At 42.2% G+C, this 22,496-nt stretch overlaps 1 protein-coding gene across 1 annotated transcript in view; it reads right to left on the bottom strand.

Annotated features, from left to right (window-relative positions):
• IL17RA (interleukin 17 receptor A) overlaps positions 1-22,496 on the bottom strand; it is a 98,162-nt gene that overhangs the window by 26,516 nt on the left and 49,150 nt on the right. Inside the window, exons 5-7 of the mRNA XM_069228073.1 lie at positions 15,985-16,111; positions 8,365-8,412; positions 3,790-3,953 (exon numbers count right to left, since the gene is read on the bottom strand). Of these exons, the coding sequence (XP_069084174.1) occupies positions 3,790-3,953; positions 8,365-8,412; positions 15,985-16,111 (339 nt within the window). The remainder of the gene's footprint in view (positions 1-3,789; positions 3,954-8,364; positions 8,413-15,984; positions 16,112-22,496) is intronic.

The following is a 22,496-nucleotide window of genomic DNA, read 5'->3' on the forward strand; positions in this document are numbered from 1 at the left end:
TCATTCCATCATGGAGGTTGGCTTTAGCGGTGGCTGGGTCTTTGGTGAGGGAGAGTATCAGCTGTGTGTCGTCGGCGTAGGAGATGATGTTGTGTTTGCGAGCGATGTTCGCGAGGGGGCTCATGTAGATATTGAAGAGTGTAGGGCTGAGCGAAGAGCCTTGTGGAATGCCGCAGATGATCTCAGTGGGTTCTGAGCGGAAGGGCGGGAGGTAGACTCTTTGGGTTCGGTCAGAAAGGAACGAGATGATCCAGTTTAGGGCCTGACCTTGGATTCCAGTGGAGTAGAGGCGGGTTATTAGGGTGCGAAGGCATACGGTGTCAAATGCAGCCGAGAGGTCCAGGAGGATGAGGGCGGTAGTTTCTCCGTTGTCCATCAGGGTTCTGATGTCGTTGGTGACTGCGATGAGGGCGGTTTCCGTGCTGTGGTTGGTGCGAAAACCCGATTGGGAGGGGTCGAGCAGGTTGTTGTCTTCAAGGAAGTTGGTCAGTTGCTTGTTGACGGCCTTCTCGATGACCTTGGCCCGGAAGAGATGGGGCCGAAGTTCTTCAGGTCGTTGGGGTCAGCTGTGGGTTTTTTCAGGAGAGCGTTGACTTCGGCGTGTTTCGAGCTGTTGATGATGCTTTGGGGATAGGGGGCGATGATGGCGTCAGCTTTGTTGAAGATGTGATGGGGGCATGGGTCCGATGGGGAGCCAGAGTGGATAGTGTTCATGGTGATTCTGGTCTCTTCGGTGCTGACGGGGGTCCAGGCGTTGAGGGTAGTGGCTGGAGCTGTTGGTTCAGTGGTGGGTGGCGGAGTTTGGGGCCCGAAGCTGTCGTGTAGGTCGGTGATCTTTCGATGGAAGAAAGTGGCGAGGGAGTTGCAGAGTTCTTGTGAGGGTGTGACGGTGTTGGAGATGGCATTGGGATTGGAGAGCTCTTTGACAATGTTGAAGAGTTCCTTGCTGTTGTGGGTGTTGTTGTCCAGTCTCTCTTTGAAAGATGCCCTTTTGGTGTAGCGGATCAGCTGGTGGTGTTCGCGGGTGGCGGCCTTGAGGGCTGACATGTTTTCTGCAGTGTGTTCTTTGCGCCAGGTTTTTTCGAGGGTGCAACAGGATTTCTTGGATTTCTTGAGGGCTTCAGTGAACCACGGGGGTTTCCTGATGTTGGTCTCTCTTGGGTGGTTCCTGAGAGGGGCGAGGTCGTCGGCACAGTTGGTGATCCACTGTGTGAGGCTGAGGGCTGCGTTGTTGGCGTCGGTGGTGATGGCTGGTTGGTTGTGGTTTAGAGTTGCGAGTAGCTGTTCTGTGGAGATTTTGTTCCAGGGTCTGCGGGGGATTTGTTGAGTGCGCAGGTGGTGGGACTCACGTTTGAAGGTGAAGTGGACGCATCTGTGGTCGGTCCAGAGTAGTTCAGAGGAGTGGCTAAAGGATATGTGTTTGCTGGCGGAGAAGATGGGGTCGAGCGTGTGGCCAGCGGAGTGGGTGGGGGTGTTCACCAGTTGCTTGAGTCCGATGTTGGTGAGGTTGGCGAGCAGGGTGGCGGTGTTGGTGTCGTTGTTCTTCTCCAGGTGGAAGTTTAGGTCCCCGAGGAGGATGTAGTCTGGTGAGGCTAGGGCGTGCGGGGTGATGAAGTCGGTGATGCATTTGCTAAAAAGGGCGCGTGGGCCAGGGGGCCTGTAGACGAGAGTACCTCTGAGGGTGGTCCTGGTGTCGGTGTGGATCTGGAAGTGCATGTGTTCGGCGGCGAGGGGGGTGTCTTCGGTGGTGGTCGTGATGTTGATGGAGTTTTTGTAGATGATGGCGATTCCTCCCCCGATTTGGTTGGCGCGGTCTTTCCGGGCGATCTTGTAGCCATCGGGGATGGCAATGGCGATGTCGGGAGCTGAGGAGGTGTTCATCCAGGTTTCTGTGACGAAGGCGACGTCAGGAGCCGTAGTGTCCAGGAGGTCCCATAGCTCGATGGCGTGCCTGTGGATGGAGCGTGTGTTGAGGAGGATGCACTTGAGGTGGTTGTTGGTGCGCGGGCTGGTGGAGGGATTGCAGGCTCGGTGGAAGGGGTACTTGCAGGCTTGACAGGCAAAGGGTCCATGAGTGCGTTTGGGGCTGGCCTGGTAGCAGTTGGCGGTTTGCCCGGGGTTGAGTGCGTGGAGGGATACTTTGTGCTAATGAGACACCTCCACTGATTCTTATGGATAGGGACTTAAACCTCTAAAAAGTGATATATTGATTTGTGCATATTGGATTTTGGTCTTGTTTTATTCAGATAAATATCTATTTTTCTAAACTGGTGAGGAGTACTTTTTGTGGTGTTTTCACTGTGTTACTATATGATTTATTGCACAAATACTTTCTACATTGCCTTCTAAGTTAAGGCTGCCTGCTCTGTGCCAAGCTACCGGAGATTGAGCACAGAATAATTTAGGTTGTGTTGTGACTTACCTTGACTAGGATTGTGGTCCCTACTTGGACATGGTGCATACCTCTGCCAACTAGAGACCCACTTTCTAACATCTCTCTTATTGTAAATAAGTTCACCTCTCCCTTTAATAGCCAGCATTCGCAGATTATGGTTGGTCTTTTTGCTGCAGGCACCTTTGTCTACAAGGATACCCTGATGTCCATTTTAAATTAGATAATTTAATGAGATCAATAAGAACCCAACATATATTTTGTGTTCAAGTTTGATAAAAGCTTGATGCCAAAAAACGAAATTATTCTCTTGGGTGTGGTCTGTGTTCAATTCACCGATTAGGTTGATCAGCTGTTGAAATATAATTATGAACCTATGCCAAAATGATATATGGCATTAACGAGGACTGGTAGCGGCAAACAGTATCTCTTGTTGAGAAGTGAACTATCATTGAATCCTTTTAGATTTGTACGAGCCCCGGTGCTGTTGAAAAAAAAAAAAGGAAAATCTAGTATTGGACTCAATAATTACAATGTATGTTGGCATTTCTGTAAGAGCCCAGACATACGATGGATTGGCCAAATGAGTTACAGAGCATTATCTGCAATCTATAACTTCCCACTACATATGAACAGTGATTTAATGATGAAGACACACTAAGGCACACTTTGTCAAGTACTCTACCTACTGGCAACACTCACAAAAACACTTAGGGCCTGATTTGGCAGATGGGATTCTCCGTCACAAACTTTACAGATATCCCGTCCGCCGTATTACAAGTTCCATTATATACTATGGAACTTGAAAAATGGAAGGCAGGATATTTGTCACGTCTGTGACAGAGTATCCCATCCACCAAGTTCATTATCAGGTCTTTAGTGATCTGAGAGCAGTTTGGTTGTGAAGTTCATAACTCTCCAATAATTTCCATGGTTCATATGGTTGATCCAGCTGGCTTGATGAGTGTGCACCTCGCCCTTCCTTGTCTTGTCTGTCTTTCCCTCTTGAACTGATTTGTTTACTACCAGTGGTTCTCTTTCATTGTAATGAAGTATTGCTCATTGGAAGTTATCCTGCACTACTTGATTACATTTCTGCGACATTAGATTTATCCTTTAAAGTTTAATTTTGACAGTGACACTCTATTGTAGCTTAAACATATGATCAAACACTTGAATCGCACCGAAAAGATTGCATGTGTCCCAAGTAAGATCTGTTATAAAATAGCCCCAACTTGTAAAGTTTATCCCTTTGGTGCAAATTCAAATAAAAGTAAAGATATAAAGAGAAACCAGAAAGCATTTGATTCCCCCTACAATATAAAAGCTGACGTTCTGTACACCCAAAAGGCCTATGACAAGTGTGAGGCACTGGTGGAAGGCTTGTTTTACATTACCTGTGAGACAACCTGGGGCACACTCTTGCAAGATACTTCAGAAGGAGGGCTGTAGCTCTTCACGAGAATGTGATATGTAGAACTGATGTTTGAAGAGCTGAAGGATACAACCAGATTTGCCTGTTGCTCCACATCCACAGCAATATTTGGCTTCCATGTGCTACCTGGGGGGAGAAGAAGAGACCACAGACAGCAAGACCTTTTAATTCTGAAAAAGACCCCAGCTAAAAACAACAAAACCGGATAGTCTCCAGGTGCAGTAATGAAAAACTGATTGAGCAGTGCACAATTGCAATAAAAAAATACATAAACAAATTGGGCACAGTAAAACCGTAGAGAGCCTGAAGATGGAGATCTGTCTATGGGTATGATCTGTTGTGGATTAAAGTTAGGAAGCAGGAATAAAATACAGAGAAGTGTCCATGACGGGTGCTGCTAAAGAATATTAAGGGACATGAAATATGTTCCTGTATGGAGGCACCTAGAAGCTCCTCATTGTTGAAGGAAGATATTTGATAGTTAAGTGGAAATTGAGAAGTACCAGAGTATCTTTTCAGAATTTCGTTTGTTGATTCAGTAAACTTAGGAGCATTTATGCAACATGAAATTGTCATAATTGATAACGCGGGTGGGCAAATGGAAATGTTAGTTACCTGAGAATATAGTTCTCAAGCAAGGGATCTTTCACAGGCTCATACCGTCAGAATCATTACCCACTGGCAGGCTAAACTTCAGAAGTAGAAATAAAAAGGTTTTAGAAAAGAAAATACTTTTCCTCCAAATACTGAAAAAATACACAAACTGATAACTTAGTTAAAGAAAATGCCAGAGAAAATCACTGCAAAATATTGCACGTCTCAAACTGGGAGGCAGAGCACCGGACAGCGTGAATTATAAAACGTTTCCCGAGGCGCATCTATCCAGATTGGTACTAGCATCGGAACGAAAGCGATAGTGCACACAAAGGTATGCACAGACCTCAAAGACACAGCTCTGAAAGTCTGTTACACTTGAACATTTGGGAAAGAGCAGCCATGGTTGCTTTATGTCTAGTAAAGTGTGCCTCGTACAGCCAGGGTAGGCAAGGAACTCTGGCATGCTAAATGAATCCCAAGATCCATCTACAGATGCCTCGTACAGCCAGGGTAGGCAAGGAACTCTGGCATGCTAAATGAATCCCAAGATCCATCTACAGATGCCTCGTACAGCCAGGGTAGGCAAGGAACTCTGGCATGCTAAATGAATCCCAAGATCCATCTACAGATGGATTGTGTGGTCACTGACTTATCAACACACGGGCACAAGAGACCAGCAACATTCTGGATGACTTTTTTTTTATTTATTTTTTTATGGAAATCGGAATCCACCTAAGGTTTTCATCTTATTGTGATGAAAATAATATAAGGTTCCCTTACCAATAGAGCCTGAATTTCACCTACCAAATAGATCCTGAATTCAATCACCCTTCTGGTCAAGATTATGGAGATTAAGAAGGCAATCATGCAAGTCAGTGACTTAATTTTGCATTTACGCATAGGATCAAAGGGCAAACCCATAAGCATGGAAAGAAATACACTGCACTCCTAAACAGTAGAAGTTCTGCAAATTATTATTGGATAATGTCATTTCATGTGTTCTTGGTTAATGCAGATAACCAGCACTCCAAAGAAGAAAACGTTTCTATGTGAGCTAACAACAGACAGGTAGACTAATAGAATCATACTGCAACACTGACCTGGCCAGATGCAAGAAATATAAGATCACAGCTTTTCCCTGACTTTGCAAAGTATTAGTCTGGTGTGAAATCCACCACACGAAAAGCCTCCTCCATCTCTTACAATAAAGTGATGTGGTCCACTGTTGACAAACTTTCTTCACACTATTCATGTTGTTCTATTAAATCTAAATGTCCAGACAGGGACCTAAGCTCCAAGTGGTCAAATTGAGAGATCTCAGATTGTGATAAATCATGCTGTTGCATCTAGACAACTCGATCTGTAATGGAAGATTCAAAGGACATCCACTAAAGATCTCTGTTCCACATTGCCTCACCAGGCTGGACACTACCAATGTCATTCTAAACTACAAATTCCCTAATTTACTAAGAGAAACTGGTATCAACGGGATCGTAAAGTAGGAGTATAATGATGTCTTGAATCATTTTTTCAACAGTGTGTTCCCAGAGATCTCAGATATGGGAGCACAGACGTGTAAAAATAGCATACTGTGTTTTATATTATACCAAGGAGATCAATGACCAGGATTTGAAGAACGTAAGAGTGATGTTTAGATGAACCATCAACTCATGCTGTCCTGTGAAATGCGTGCTCAGTGTGTTTGCTGCTACCCTGGATCCATCAGGGAGATTTGGAATCATCAACCTCACATTAGAGCAACCGGATCATTGCCACAACTGTTGTAATTCTATGCACATGACTACCAAGCACGTTCCTTCCTTGCTTGCTGACATAAAACATGTTTGTCATGTTGACCGTTCGCATCAGTTACTCCTTGCTTCGCAACATCGGAAGAAAAGGTTACAGTCTTATTCTGATGGAAGAGTGCGTCAGAATGTTTATCAGGAGACAGTTTGCAAGCAGACCAGAGGCCCTGAGCTGAGATGTTCCGCAGATGAGCCCACAGACTTTCAGAGACAAATCTGTAATCAGTGTGACCTAGGAGTGCTCTGATTCCAAAAGACACTCCTCGGGATAAAATATGGATCCATTCACCACAAAATGGAATGGCGCATATGAAGAAACAGACTGTTTTTGTTTCCATAAGCTTTGATATCTAGGCCAAGGCAACTGAAAGCATTGTTGGAGGGGTGGCATGCATAGGCAGGTCTAAAGGATCACGTCATATCCATGACAATATTGGTCCCAACAAAGGTGCTACATTCATGGCCTGTGGATATGCTTCCATGGAAGGAATGAGCCTTATCTTTTCAATGTCCAATGCTGTTCCAGAAAATGGAATGGCTCCATCTTGCCAAGCTGTGCCTGTAAAAACTATGTAATAGGGAAATCCCTCTTGTGGTACAAACTTTCTTACGCAAGGCACACAACCGGTCAAGTGGCATCAGTTAACCCTGAATCTGAGGTACCACTAACCAACACTACAAGAAGAATCCATTGAGATGAAAGGGTCCAAATCAGGAGTCTTGTATTTATGGTCCTTGCGGGAGAAAATTTATTTTGCAGAGGAAGGCATCCGGAAAAACAAGTTGACCTTTTATATATTATCCTCTGGATTGTAGAAATATATAATTTCTGTTTCTGGGTAGTTACTGCTTTCCGTACCCCAAACAGAAATCACTCCCGGGGCTTTGACTGCTGTATGAGCATGTCAAACTCTCCTGTTGTACCGATTAAGTCAGTAATAGTTAAGAAATCTGGTGCTGATTATTTGGACGATAAAAGGGCTTTATGCAGAGCATCTTGGAACTGCTGCCAATCATGGGTGTCATCACCACCCCGCTCATTGCCATTATCATTTTCACAAGGGGAGGAGGTGAACCCAAATTCATACCTTGCAGCCCAAAAGAAAAGTACTGTACAGGGTGGATTGCTCGCTACAAAGCATATATGTTCTGATGCAAAAGAGGGGTATTGATCCATTGGGACAACGCTCTGCAGTCCAAATGATTCTGGATTCCGACAAAGCTACTATTGAAATTGGAGCATACCAGAGCCTGTGTAGCAAAAAAAGACCAGTAGAAGGGAGAAAACAGCAGACACACATGGAAGGCATGGCAGGCAACCTATTGGGAGAGTAGAGGCCTCATCCTCAGTGCAAGATGAAGATGCTCTTTGGCATCCTAAGTCAGACTTTGAAAGCCTAGTCAGGAGAGATGGCTTATGGATCACAAAGACATTAGAATGCCAAATCAACAAAAAGGTTAAACTGCCTCTCTCTAATGGTCCTAGCTTCATTTTAAAAACATGCCTGCAGGCAGACCTGCATGCAGAATTAACTGAGGGCTGATTCTCCTGTCCTGATGTAAGCCCCACTCGCTGTGAAAACAGTTTTAAGGGGACTTGCACTATTTTCCAATGCTTTGTTCTGGTATGTTTCTGTTTGGTTATTACGTTGAACATTTCCCAAAATATTAAAATGTGAAAAAAAAGGCATTACAGATAATTTTTGATGATATTTTTGAAGTCCAGCCGGGCAGTGGTATGATTTTCAGGTTTTGAATTTACAGGGATCCCTTGCTCCAGGACTCAGAAATAATGACAACATACAGCATTGTTTTCTTCAGAGGTGAACGGCACCTATCGGTATACAGAACTCTGGCCAACTGGAGAGAATGGCAGCCTTGCATCCAGCAAACAGAGATATGGTTAACGTTGGATTAATTCTTACAACAAATAGGACAGCACATGAAAGGACGAAGAAAAAAAATTACTTTTTAATTACCCTTTGGGTTTCTGGGCGTTCTTAGCTTGCATTTCAATCATAGGTTACCTCAATCAAAACACTTACAAAATTGAAAAACAAAACAGAAACGTATTCCAACTCCTTTCCCCTAAAAGGTTGTGCATAATGCTGTGAGAAGGAAGGCCTCCTTACCTCTCAGCTCACAAGGCATGGTCTTCTTCATGTCAACGTGATCGCAGCCTGGCCATGGAAACACAAAAGAATTAAAAGATCAAATGGAAAATGGAAAATGGTACTTAAAACAAACAACACAAGAGAAGAAATTATTTCACGTTAGTGCAACAGGTTATAAAGTGTCATGACCTGGAAAACATAGTGGAAATTACTTCAGACCTGTGTCTAGTGCAATATTAGCTCATCAGAAGTAACATGCCCGTGACTCATGATAGGACACACGCGATTGCCAGGGCTACTATTCTCTAAGACCTAAGCACCTACCCTCTCACACATCTCCATGCCTAAGCAAATACTTCCCCTTTTGAACTGATGCAGCGGAAAACCACACACTGATGAAGGTCTCACAGGACATCCATCTGAACATTCCTACTCCTGACTGACCTTTGCTCCCCAGGTCAGTGGTGCCTTCTCCATGGAGACCTCAAGAAGGTCTCTGCTTCAGGATTTGGCCAGACATTCTGATTTGCAGCAGGCCCCCCTCTCTGACAGTGTAATACTGCTCACGTATACTGGTGCCCCTTTGGTATTTTCACCAAACTGCACCAATTGTGGCTTCAATACATCTTAATCATTCTGCTCAATAAACTCCTTGGAAGACCCTCAGTGATGGACAGACAGGTCAGGGTTTCTTAAAGTTTACGTGTCACAGAGACATGACAGAGCTCCAGCAATGCAGGTTTTCTGCTAGAGAACCTGCAGCTGCTGCATTTGGTGGGAGTCAAACAATGGATCCCTGCTATGCTTCTTTTGACAGAGCATTGGCAGATTCATTTGGGTGACAGAGTTCAGTTCTCATCAGGGCTCGTTCAGAAGAGAGGCATGGGGTGTTGCATGAAGCTAGGGTGAGAGCAAATTGGTAGAGCTTGACAGACTGGTAATTAGACTTACATGTGTATGGTCAGGCAATTCATTATTCAGGAGGTGAAATCCCTTCATCACCTCTGAATAGTTCATTTCCTGACTCTACACATTTGGTATAGCACAAATAATTGATGGTGGCCACCCACAGGAAGAGATCAGAGTTAAATATAATTTGTTAATTGTGGGATATAAAGTAAAATTTTCAATGAACATTATTATTACTGGAAATAATCACTACTTGAAGATTTGTACATCTGCATAGCATTAAGGAATTGATCAAGGGTCTCTATAGCAAGATATCAGGTTTTGAAATCCACAAAGTATATACCATACTTGTGGGCACTTAAAATTAAAACATTCCGCTTTAAACATTTTAATAAAAAATTATTCTTTCTTTCACACTAGGTATAAATGATGTGACGATTGAGAAATCGTCATCGTGTTTCATATGCAAATATTTTTAACAACAAAGACATTTTTCAATAGGATAAGAAGTGATGGCCTTTCAAGCATTCAAATACTGTGCTTCAGGATATATAGCCTTAGTTCGCCATCGCAGAACCTTAACACCCTAAAAAACATGTGGCATACACAAGGTAGCAGATGTTATACAGGAACACCAAGATGGCTGTATCTCTTTTACTTGGAGAACTGACTAACATTCAAACGTCTGAGTTATGCCCAAGGAAGCTTTTCGGGACTTGTGATTGAACAACAGGAACGTTTTCTTGCCTTTTGACCCTTCCTCTACTTTCCCATTCTAATTATTGCTTTCAATTATCACAAATTAGGACTTCAGTGTGGACTGTCTCTAGAGGCCCTGTTGAAACGACACCTTAATGAATTGTCCCAAAAACACATGCTGGCATATTCAAATGTCATTCAATGTTTCAAATAATCTGTCCAAATTTCAAATATTTTTTTCGGATGCAAGTGATGGAACTATGTACATACACTCTCTTATTAATAAAATAAAGGATGAACTGTTAAAGTTCTAAATATCAGAAAAAAGTTTTTTGTAAACCTACAACTTGTCTTTTTAAATCTGGAAACTAGTGTGAGGGACAACCGCCAGCCTTGGCGCCATTATCTGTGTTGATGCTGAAAAGTTCAACAAGGCCTGATCAAGATGGAGCAGACTATCCAAACAAAGAAGATAAGTGCCAGGATCCTGGGGACCAAAAGGCGCACCAGAGATTGCCAAAGGATGCTGGAGCCTGGCTAGCAAAGCCTGGGTAAATGGTGCCACCAAAGCGGTGTCAACATTCATCCAGAAATAGGACAGAAGTGGGCTGACAGCACTGGAATAGAGTTAAGCACCGACGTCGGTCCTCTCATGCAGGAGCCAAGTCTGAAGTAGACGTCTAGGTCGGAGTCAAGGGACGACCCCAAACACCACCAACAATGATGATCAAGAATGACACCAGACAGGAGGAACATCTCTCAATTGGGTTGACATTAAAGAGGGGAGGCGACCTGGACACACATCCTCAAAATTACCGCAGCAGCTGGATCCAGACCAAGTTCAGAATTGACGGCACCCTTTAAGAGGTTCGTCATGAATATACCTTCCAACCACTACAGCCTTCAAAGATGAAGACCAGAACCAACCAGGGTCTCTAGAACAGACCAGAAATCCAAACCATTTAAGGTAAAAATACCTCAAAGAAGAAAGACCAACAAGGGACCAGAAACATATTCTACAGCACTGCAAAATTCTTCAAATAAGAATAACTTTAGAAGGGAGCCTACTGGATCCACAGTAAAGACAACAGAACAAAGTGAACTGACGCCATATCCCCTGTAGGTAGATTATATGGGTCTCTGATGTCACATATGGGTAAGTGCTGGACCCGACTTGATGACATGGAGCTAGATTTCGGCGTAGATGAGCTGTTGCAAAATTTATGGCACCTTTTGGTGCCTCGGGGCAAGCCAGGGAACCAGGTAACCTGTAGGTTGACTTGTTCTTTAGGATGAAGCAATATGGTTAGGCTTTCTGGCACAAGTATGTGCTTTGCACCAGTAGCTCTCATGTACATACTCTACTAGTGAATTATTTCAAGGCAGGTTTCTCAATGGCAGAGGCTTCCAATATCTCAGTTTCATCCTCATTTAAAGTAAGAGTGTCTCCTTTATCAACTGAGGATAAGATGAAGATATTTGGTGTGGGCTTAAAGGCTTTTAGAACCATTCTCTAGCAGTATATGGATCTGGGTAATTTCCATGCACAATGAAAAATTCAACTGGTACTGCTGAAGCAGCTGCACTAGAAGACAAAGGTATACACTAAAAAGCAGGAGCAGCAGGTAAGCGACTTGTGACACTGTGCGTGCTACTTTAAGGGAGGACGAAGACAGAGAACCCATTTTAAAAAACACTAAGGGTGTTCTGAATTTGATAAAGGATATTACTGTGGAATAGACTCATTTAATCTTAGTAAGTTTAGCAGTGGAAGACCTGAACATTAACGTCAAACCGGGAGCCACACTACGCATTGTAGAAAGAATGCTTGGTTACTCAAATTGCCAGCACAGTACTCCGTCTGGTTGGGCATGGCTCCAGCTAAGATTGACAAAGGATTTATTCCCATTTGAACATGATATCCTGCCAACAGTAGATAGGCAGGATATCTATATCTTGGCTTGCCTTTATGTTCATGATTCTGAAGTGATTTATATTTATTACACGGGTAATATGTTTCACTGCAACACTGTCCACTGGAAACAATCTATAGACAATGTACTGTTGATCTTTGAGTGTGCTGATAATATTTGCAACAATCTGCAACTTGCAATAATCAAATTGACCAAGATCTATGTTTCAGAATACACAATACCAAATATGAAACTGAGTTTGTAGATTTGCTGATAAAAGCTAACGATGGCATTATAATAAGTGAGGTATACCAAAAAGCCACCAATAAAAGTTCACTTTTACTGTTTAGTAGTCAGTGTTCAAGAGCACTTAAGGAAAACCTCATGTGAGGCCAGTTTGACCACACTTGATAAAACTGAACTGAGGTTTAAAAGATTTGCAGAAAAGGTCCAGGTACTACTAGAGAGACAAAGAACTACGCTAGGGCAATCATTAGAAGGGCAAGAAAACATGCAAGAATCAATAAGGAAGTATTGCCTGGGACCACACCTTGAGGACATTGAGAGGATCACTTATTCCCCCATAGCAAACGGGCCAAAGAAAATCATTAAGAAATGTTGGGAAATTTTGAATGTGGGTAACAGAATTTACCAACTACCAGTATTAGGAGTTAAAAGAGGGAAAAGTCTGAAAGACCACCTTATTCACACCAGTCCTAAGCTGTAAAAAAAAAAACATACAGCATCCATCCAACATTAAGGCCTTGCCTTCCAGTAAAAGGCCACTAACAATGTGGAAAGTGTATGGTAATTTTGGTCTTAATCCGTGGTAAGAAACTTCCTTTATTAACTACAGTAGTGACTTTGTGATGAATGTAATCACCTCTCCTAGTGGATTCAGACATATAGGAATGACTTCACAAAAGGTCAGGACCACGGTCACAGAACACCGCAGCATTATTACATGTGGCAAAATGACAACAAAAATATATAACCCATTCAAGGCTACTTTCCACAATGCACATATTGGAATGACCACTTAGAAGAATACGCATTACATCTGTGAAAACATTTTTTTTTTTTTATTAGTGAGGGGTTCTGTTTAGTGTGTGCCCCTTATAATGTCTTAGTATTTTTTTACAGCTATTAAGAGTGACCAAATTATTTTGCACTAATACAATCTTTTTAAACACAACAACTAGGGATAGCCTTAGTAGTCGGAGGCAGTCATGTAATTCCTGCATGAATTAACAGATAATTTCAGTCAGACTAATATATGTTTTCCAGACGTATTTACTAGGAAACAACAGTGTGTTGTGTTATTCCCCTCATGATATAGTATACTGAAAGACACACTGCAAATAAGCGCATGTGTTTATTCCATCACCACTTTCATCTTACACGCAATGATGTGGTTATACCCTGCACCCTATTCGGCACCGCACCTTTGAGAATTATTCATCTCACAGCAGTTGGGGTAATTATTAACCCATCTTGCATCAATGTTTTTGGTATGTGTAAGGAGGAACCAGACTATGAAGCATGCCACTGAAAAAGGGTGGCAGTTTTGTAGTTATAACATTTGGGATGAAGTAGCCCCACCAGATATTGCAAGTCAATGAGGCGTTCCATAACCATATAGAAGAACAAGGCAGAAGGCTGAGTTCCTCTATAAGATTATGGAACTCAGTGGCAATTGAAAAATGCAGAAAGATTCTAACTAGTCTATAACTACATAGTGATAAAAAAATAAACATGTTTCCTGAAGTATCTCTGTTCTGCTGGTCACTGTAAGCTACACAAACAGAGCAGAAGAAAGAAAGAAAAGCCAGGTTTTTAAATGTCTGCTTCAATTATGTTATGTGACCTGACCTGCCTTTCCCCATAGATACTGACTCTCACAGCAGGCAATGTGATGTTAGAACTCAACTGTAATAAATGATTGCATTTGCTCACCCCACAATGAATCATTTTATTCTACAAGAAGATTTCGTACGGGGTGAACCAGATGATCTTTGGGTTCTGCTAGTGATGCTGTCCGATTATTTTTTTTTACCGATTTTGCTGAACATTTGAGATTTTACATATTACTGATTTGGTCTAGTCTGTATTATTCAATTACAGAGAGCCTTAATTGTAATGATTTATGGATTTTAAATGAGTTGTGCTGCATCTGTACTTTACAATTTCTGCACTGTGCTTGTTTAAATTTTGTAATTAACCTTCATGGTTTTTCTAAATTCTGCTTTAGAACTCACTTAAGTCAATCCTTTCCTTTTGTAACTGTAAATGCTGTTTGTACCTTGCCTCTGGGACACATTGCCTCATGAAATTGAGGTTTAACACTGCCCCTGATCCACCCACCCGTAGGCAAGGTGATTTTTTTGCGGTCAAGGATTTTATGGGCACACTGCAATCACAAATGTTGAAGCTACAACTAAAAACCTCCATGTTCCACCACATGGACGGTATCTAACAGGATGCAAGATTCCTAGACGTCCAACAGCCGCAAAACTGTAGATGTTGAAAGAAGAGCATTCACCCAAAGCAGCGTCATAGCCCGAGTACCCTAGACTCACTGCAGGGGTATAAGAGCTGTCAGGGAGACAATGTTGAAGACCTAAATGAGGGCAGTCTCTGCATGAAATGGAAGTGAGAATCGGAGCTACTGATGGAGAACCCAAAGCCGAACAATAGCAATATTGTGCTCCGCACATGGTTGAACTACCTGTGCTGAAACCTGCCTTCAGCAGCCAGTCCTAGAGATGCAGGATTACATGTACCTGGGCTAGAAGATGGGCAGCAACCATCGACATGACCATGATAAAGACCCACCCGATGGCAGAAGACACTGTGTGGTCTCTCTCTTCACAATTCCAGCTCATCAACAGCGGAAAGCACGAAGGAAGGTCTATTCCAGAAATAGACGAGGAATGTGCAATAAGAAAGATGCCACACAGTGAACTACAGGTCAAGGAAATAAACAAAGGCAGCCTTAACTAACTACAGAGGATCCATGAACAGTGAATGAGTGTAACCATTGCACGAGGACAGATATTTAAAGGGATAGACAATCGCACAAAATTGTTTTGAACCTTTAAATATTTTTGTCATCATTTTTTCCTCTAACAATAGACGTTTTTAAAGAAAAGCTGTGCCGACACCAAGAGGAAGGATCGGCTCTCTGTGTTTATCAGTAACCCAGCACGTCAATAACTCAATTAGAATGTCCCAAAGAATGCCTTGTGGCATTGGGATGCAATCAACTTCAGATAAAACACAGCTTTGAGATGGAGTCCGATACGTCACTAATATAGTCAGATGTTTTACACCGCTACCTTGGCCTGATCCAGAGTGTGTGGTACACATATGCAATTGTTTTGGTGCCTTAGTACAGATTGAAAGTAACGTTCTGAGTGTCAAAGGGGCAAATGAAAAATATGCAATGCACAGTTACAAACATTTCAGCATCACAGGCATTTCCACTGATCAGAAACTAGAAATGACTGTGGAAGAGCATCACGTTTATTTTTCTTACACCTCCCTCCAAGGACAAGGCCCTAAAAAAGACGTTTCCTTTCGAGAACAGCAAGTTCCACTCAAAAATGACTAAGCACTCCATTGATGCTCCCATCTACACCTAGCACTGAACTGCCCCCTACTCCACGAGTGTCAGTCACAGTGCAGGAAATAGCTGCCAGCCAGGTGCCAGCGAGTCACTCTGTTCTCTGCAGAGACAATTCGGATAGGATCCACAAATTAGGAGTCTCGGTTATGCTGGAAAGACGTCCAAGTTGTGCGGAACATATTTTTTAACTGGCTACCACCAAAATGAAGAGAAGGCATCACACCACCATAAACAATCACGACTGCGTGGTACACTACACACAGATAATAAAAGCAGATACTAGCATTATCAAAGGCTTCCTTTCATGGGGGGTGCAGCCAATCTGAAACAGCCTCAGGACGTCCGGGGAAACATTAGGAAGTCCTGGAACACTAATGTTCCGCACTCTTCGGAAACAATGATGCAAGGACATCCCTCGGTCCCTCTTTGTCCTGTACAGGGACTCGTGCCCAGGACTGCTACAAAAAGCTTTAATGGGAAACTTCGTACCAGGCACTTTATACAGGAGAGACTTCTGGTTCGGATCCTGCCCGCCGTCCGACTGGGGCAGGTGCTGAACAGTCACTAGATAGGAAAGTTCTGGGTCCACGATAAAGCGGTTGTATGCAAACTGCCACTGAAATAAACAAAGGGGAGAAGTTACTCCACATCTGTGGGCAGGAATCACACAGAACAACAACGACGGACACATTCTGGCGCGTGAGCTTGCCCTGCAGTCCATGAGGATTGCACAAGGCATCACTTCACACACTTCAAGCTCGGCAACCAGAGCCGAGGAACCAACTCTCAAGTCAGTGGGGTAAGAGAAGAAGCAGAAGGCAACCACTGAGCCGTGTGCACAGGCAAAAAAACAACATGATGCAAAAAGGACGATAGCAGAAGCTGAGCCACAAATATACTGTGTGCGGTGATCATTTGTCCAGTGATATCATCCCAGCCTCTTTATTATCTATTCATGGCCTTGATGGTTGCGAGCCGCATGCCCCGCTGCAGTGCAGGTCACAATCTCCCCTGGTTTCGTGGTAGCAGTCTCTAGTTTTCTTGCAGATACAGTGCTCGAGATGGATTAATGCAGGAGCAGTGCAAGTTTCAGCCCAGGGCTTTTCTGGCAGCAGGCCTAGATGCTGAGGGCAGTTTGTTTTCTCTAGCCCATATGTGGGCATGACCGTGGTGGGCAGGAGGCGGACCACTGCAACATAGTCCTTGCACTTCCTTGCTTTTCGCACTCTTCCTACAGTGTTTTGCAATTACATTTAGTTTATCTACATATTTATGGTTTGTAAAACAAAATACAAGCAACTTGCAAAAAATATTAATTTTATTGTAATTGAAAATCGTAATACTAAAAGAATTAAGGGCCAGATATATGAAAATATTTTGCACTCGCAAACGGTAAAATCGGCCGTTTGCGAGTGCAAAATAGTGGTCTGCAATGCATGAAAGGCAAAAATTGCGATTTTTTGCGTTGCAACCTGGATTTTGCGAATCGCAATTTGCGATTCGCAAAATCCAGGTCGCAAGGCAATGCTGCAAAAAATCGCAAATTGTGATTTTTCGCAGAATGGTATTTTGCACACGCAAAATACCATGATCTGCAACCAGGTGGTAAGCTGGTGCAAAATTAAAAAATGCAGTAAAACTGCATTTTTTTAATTTAACATGTAAAGCACACATGTCCTTTTGGCATGTGTGTACATGTGTGTACCCTACATGTTAAAAAAAAAAAAAAAAAAAAAAATTGGGGTGCAGCACCCTGGCCTTTTGCATTTCCAAAATTGCGATTTCTGGTTCAGAAATCGCAATTTTGGAAATGCAACAAATTCGCAGCTAAGGGCCAATAGGCCCATAGCTGCGATGGGGGGCTGGTATCGCAATTTGCGATTCGGTAATAGCATTTGCGATTTTTAAGAAATCGCTATTACCGATTCGCAAATGTGATACATGGCCCTTTGCGAGTCGGTAATAGCGATTTCTTAAAAATCGCTATTACCGAATCGCAATGGGCCGTGATCATACATCTGGCCCTAAATAACTTAACACAATCTTCCATATTTATAAAACCAGTACTTTTATCATCACATGTATTCATACAGAGAATTTAGAACTAGTGTAAGGTTAAGGCATCTATATTAAGTAAGTACTAATCCAGTCTAGTAATCCTGCTTCAGATTCTCTGTTTTTTGCTCGCATAATTAACAGCATGTGGAACTCGCCATTAAACAAAAACAAAAACATTTCCACCTTTACCAGAGAGATTCACTGTGGCCAAAAAGGCATTGCGAAATTAGGTGCTTGGCTCACTCAAAACGTCAGGACCAAAAAAGCCCAGATATTCTGCAGAGACTACCTCGAGCAAGCAGAGCATGCTAATACGTCTATTTTATTTACAGGCTTCTTGACATTCAGTGTTTCTGGAAATAACCCTGTCATCTCTTTAAATCTCCTTTTAAACATCTGCTCAGTGTAGTCCCCATGAAATCAAAGATTCACAAAACACAAACTTTCTAGCAAGTATACGGGCAACGGTCTATAATTTATTTTAAACTTGTGAATTTGTTTCACGATTTCTTTAACTAGACAAGCTTCGGGTGACAAGGAGCTAGCTCTAACCAATTTATAGATTAATGTTGCAACATTTCCTGCATAGCTAAAAAAGCGGTCAGTTCAAACAGGGAATGTCATTATCTAATCAGTCATTACATCTGGAGTACCCTTTCCTTGCAGTACATTCCTGTACTACACAGGTAATATTATATATATATATATATATATATATATATATATATATATATATATATATATATATATATATATATATATATTTTTTTTTTTTTTTCACTGAAAAAAACAGAAAGGTTACAATGGCGTTATAGTTAGGTTCTGAATTTATTCGTACAAAACCATAGAAATTCAGCAGTTAGAGCTGTTCCAAGTAACTATAACTTGTGCCCTCAAAATCAAATCAAATCAAAATCAGGATTTATAGAGTGCAACTATGCTTCAGTTAGAGCCAGGTTTTAAGGTAGCTAATAACTCGCGCCCTTGTCATGCACAGTTTTCTAATCAATAATGCTGTTGCAAATGTTGCATTGATATCTAAGATACCATACAAGATCTCATCAATGACATAATATGTGGAGTAATTAGCTGTGCATGGCGAAGGGGCGAGTTATATTTACCTTAGGACGTGAGCTATAGTTACTTGAAAGAACTCCAACTGCTGAATTTCTATGGTTTGTACGAGTAAATTCGGGACCTAACTATAATATCCCTGTACTCTTTGTTTTTTCAGTGAATTTCTATGTTTTTTTTTTTTTTTTAAACATAAAGTAATTTTAATTACTAAATGTTATTCCAAGCCCCGCCGCGCATGTCAGGGGTTGGTCGCAAGGCCTGGCCTTGCAACAAAGCCCTTAAAAACCACCCAACTCACATGGGTGTGTGAGTGGGTGCATGAGCCTTTGAGTGCACATATGAGTGACTGAATTAGTGTATGGAATAGTCTGTGGCTTTTCTTTCAAATTTTTCCATAATAGCGCATATTTTGCAAATAAATTGTGAAAATGTGCGACTTTTCACCAATATCACGCACCATGATACAAAATTATATGAAACCTATAATTTGCCCCTAAAACACACCAATGTCATACCCCTGAAGGACCCCTGACCCCTTATGCCACTTTCAACTTCAATTTTCTTACCCCCGGCGACCGTGTCCCGTGAAATAAAATGGCGGTCGCAACTTTCTAGTCAGGTTGCAGTCAGCCAATTGCAATGCTTCTCTTCTCATGTATTTTTAGCGAAAATTTGCGAATTTCGCAATTATTTGCGGCTAAAGATCTACACATTTATTTGCCCTTAAATATCTCCTAAACTACTGAACAGATTTACACCTATAACAAAAAGCACTTCTGCGTACCAGCAGCTAGCTTTCTGCCAAATTTGGTGTAACTCCGTCCAGTGGTTCAGGCTGTAGACATGTTGACGGGTCCTACGGGAGTTAACATGGGAAATGCAACATTTTTGGAGCCCTATTTTTCTCAGCCCCCACTTGGCGGATCACCCCGAAACTTTCTGTGCGAAACAAGAATTACCAGGCCACTTTTTTGAGAATATTTTGTGATGATTTATCAAACAGTGCCAAAGATATAGGCAACTCAAAAAATGCTTTTTCTATGGAAACATGATCTTAACTAGAACTACTACTGGGGACTGCCAATAGGGGATGTATTATTTATTTATATATATATATATATATATATATATATATATATATATATATATATATATATATATATATATATATATATATTTTCACACAAAAAAATCCAAAAGGTAAAAGTGACGTTATAGTTAGGCTCACATTTGAAGAGTACAAAACCATAGAAATCCAGCAGTTATAGTTACCTTAGCTAACTATAACTTGCACCCCCTAATGCACTGCTTTTATTTTATTTAACAAAAAAGCCCTTTACGGGCTACCTGGCACTGAAGGGGAAGCCTTAATGCTTCCCCTGAGGTGTCATTGCTTCAGCAAGCACGGAGCTGCTTTGACAGCAGCTCCCCTGCGGAAGCATTTCACCCCTGTCGTCTGCACCTATGAAGGGGACAAAGATGACACTTCAGATTTTGACAGCGGGACTTGCTTTAAAAGGTCCTGCTGTGAAAACCCAAAGTGTTTGCTGTGGCTTGGCTGCAGAGCTGCAGCCCTGCAGCTAAGCCACAGCGAACAGCTCTGTCCCGGGGTCAGCACACCCAAGACATAGCAGGAGCTGGCCCAGGGGGGTTGCTGTCCCCAGGGCCATCAGAGGCTCCATGTCCCTGGGGCAGCGGGAGAGGGCCTAGGAAGCCCCCTCCTCATTTCTAAGAAAATGCCCCTGGGACATGGCCCACCCGAGGGCTTCATGATAAGGAAGCACGGGAGCCTGCGCTTTGTTTTTTTTTTTTCAAAATTTGTACGGCAGATAAGCTGCGGATCGGAGGGTGAAATCATTTTTTTAAAATTCCTTTTAGCCCTAGGGGGGTCCCTTTGGGATCCCACCATAAGAGCTAAGGGGTCAGGGTGTTTGTACCATGGCTCCTTTTGTATTTTTTAATAATTGTTTGAGTCCCAAGATGGCTGACAACATTTTTGTTGTTGAAGTGTTATCAGTCAATCAGATCTCTGCACGAGATCATTAGGGGTCGTGAATCCTTTGCGTCCCTATATATACTCATTTGGGTTTTCTTAAATTTCTCAAAAGCTACTGAATGGATTTTCACCAAGTAACAAAAAGGGCTCTTTCTGGACCAAGAGCTACCTTTATACCAAATTTGGTGTAATTACGTCCAGTGGTTTTTGCGCTATTGCTGATCAATTTTTCCTATGGATATTAACTTTGGAAAAGATCTAAATTTTACCCCGTCTCCCCTTTATCTTGACCCTCGCTTGGCAGATCACCCTAAAATTTTCCAGACAGCAGTTCATGTGACTGTCAAATTTTTTTGTAAAACTTTGTGAAGATTTGTCAAGCGACGCCAAAGACACAGGCAAGCAAAGAACAGCATTTTCTATAGAAAATAGGTCCTAACTAGAACTACCTTATGGCAACAGCCACTAGGTTATTATACACACACACTGTACTAAACATACTACATATTACAACCTGTGTAAAACAGTAATTGTAATGTAAAGGCCAGCAAGGGAAAATATACTCCAGATGTAATGACTGACTGTGTGATATATATATATATATATATATATATTGAAAATGTCACTTACCCAGTGTACATCTGTTCGTGGCATTAGTCGCTGCAGATTCACATGTTGTGCATAGTCCGCCGTCTGGTGTTGGGTCGGAGTGTTACAAGTTGTTTTTCTTCGAAGAAGTCTTTTCGAGTCATGAGACCGAGGGACTCCTCCTCCTTTGTTTCATTGCGCATGGGCGTCGACTCCATGTTAGATTGTTTTCCCCGCAGAGGGTGAGGTAGGAGTTGTGTATGTTAGTAATAGTGCCCATGCAATGGAATGAATAAGTATGTACCAAATAAGGTTTAAGTAATATATTTACAAATATACAAATGTTGAAGATAACTTCCAAACGGCTACAGGCTCCCGGGGAGGCGGGTGGGCGCATGTGAATCTGCAGCGACTAATGCCACGAACAGATGTACACTGGGTAAGTGACATTTTCCGTTCGATGGCATGTGTAGCTGCAGATACACATGTTGTGCACAGACTAGTAAGCAGTTATCTCCCCAAAAGCGGTGGCTCAGCCTGTAGGAGTGGAAGTAGTCTGAAATAAAGTTCTTAGTACGGCTTGACCTACTGTGGCTTGTTGTGCGGATAGCACGTCTACACAGTAGTGCTTAGTAAATGTGTGAGGCGTAGACCATGTGGCTGCCTTACATATCTCGTTCATTGGAATGTTTCCTAGGAAGGCCATGGTAGCGCCTTTCTTTCTGGTTGAATGTGCCCTTGGTGTAATGGGCAGTTCTCTCTTTGCTTAAAGGTAGCAGGTTTGGATGCACTTAACTATCCATCTGGCTATACCCTGTTTTGATATTGGGTTTCCTGTATGAGGTTTTTGAAATGCAATAAACAGTTGTTTTGTTTTTCTAATTTCTTTTGTTCTGTCAATGTAGTACATTAGTGCTCTTCTGATGTCTAATATATGTAGTGCCCTTTCAGCTACTGAGTCTGGCTGTGGGAAGAACACTGGTAGTTCTACCGTTTGATTCAAGTGGAACGGTGAAATAACTTTTGGTAAAAATTTTGGATTGGTTCTTAGGACCACCTTATTTTTGTGTATTTGAATAAAAGGTTCTTGTATAGTAAACGCCTGAATTTCACTTACTCTTCTTAGAGATGTGATGGCAATGAGAAATGCAACCTTCCACGTTAAGAATTGCATTTCGCAAGAGTGCATGGGTTCAAAAGGTGGGCCCATGAGTCTTGTTAAGACTATGTTGAGGTTCCATGAAGGAACAGGTGGTGTTCTTGGTGGTATAATTCTTTTCAG

The sequence above is a fragment of the Pleurodeles waltl genome, chromosome 4_1 (assembly GCF_031143425.1).
Source record: "Pleurodeles waltl isolate 20211129_DDA chromosome 4_1, aPleWal1.hap1.20221129, whole genome shotgun sequence".
Taxonomy (NCBI): domain Eukaryota; kingdom Metazoa; phylum Chordata; class Amphibia; order Caudata; family Salamandridae; genus Pleurodeles; species Pleurodeles waltl.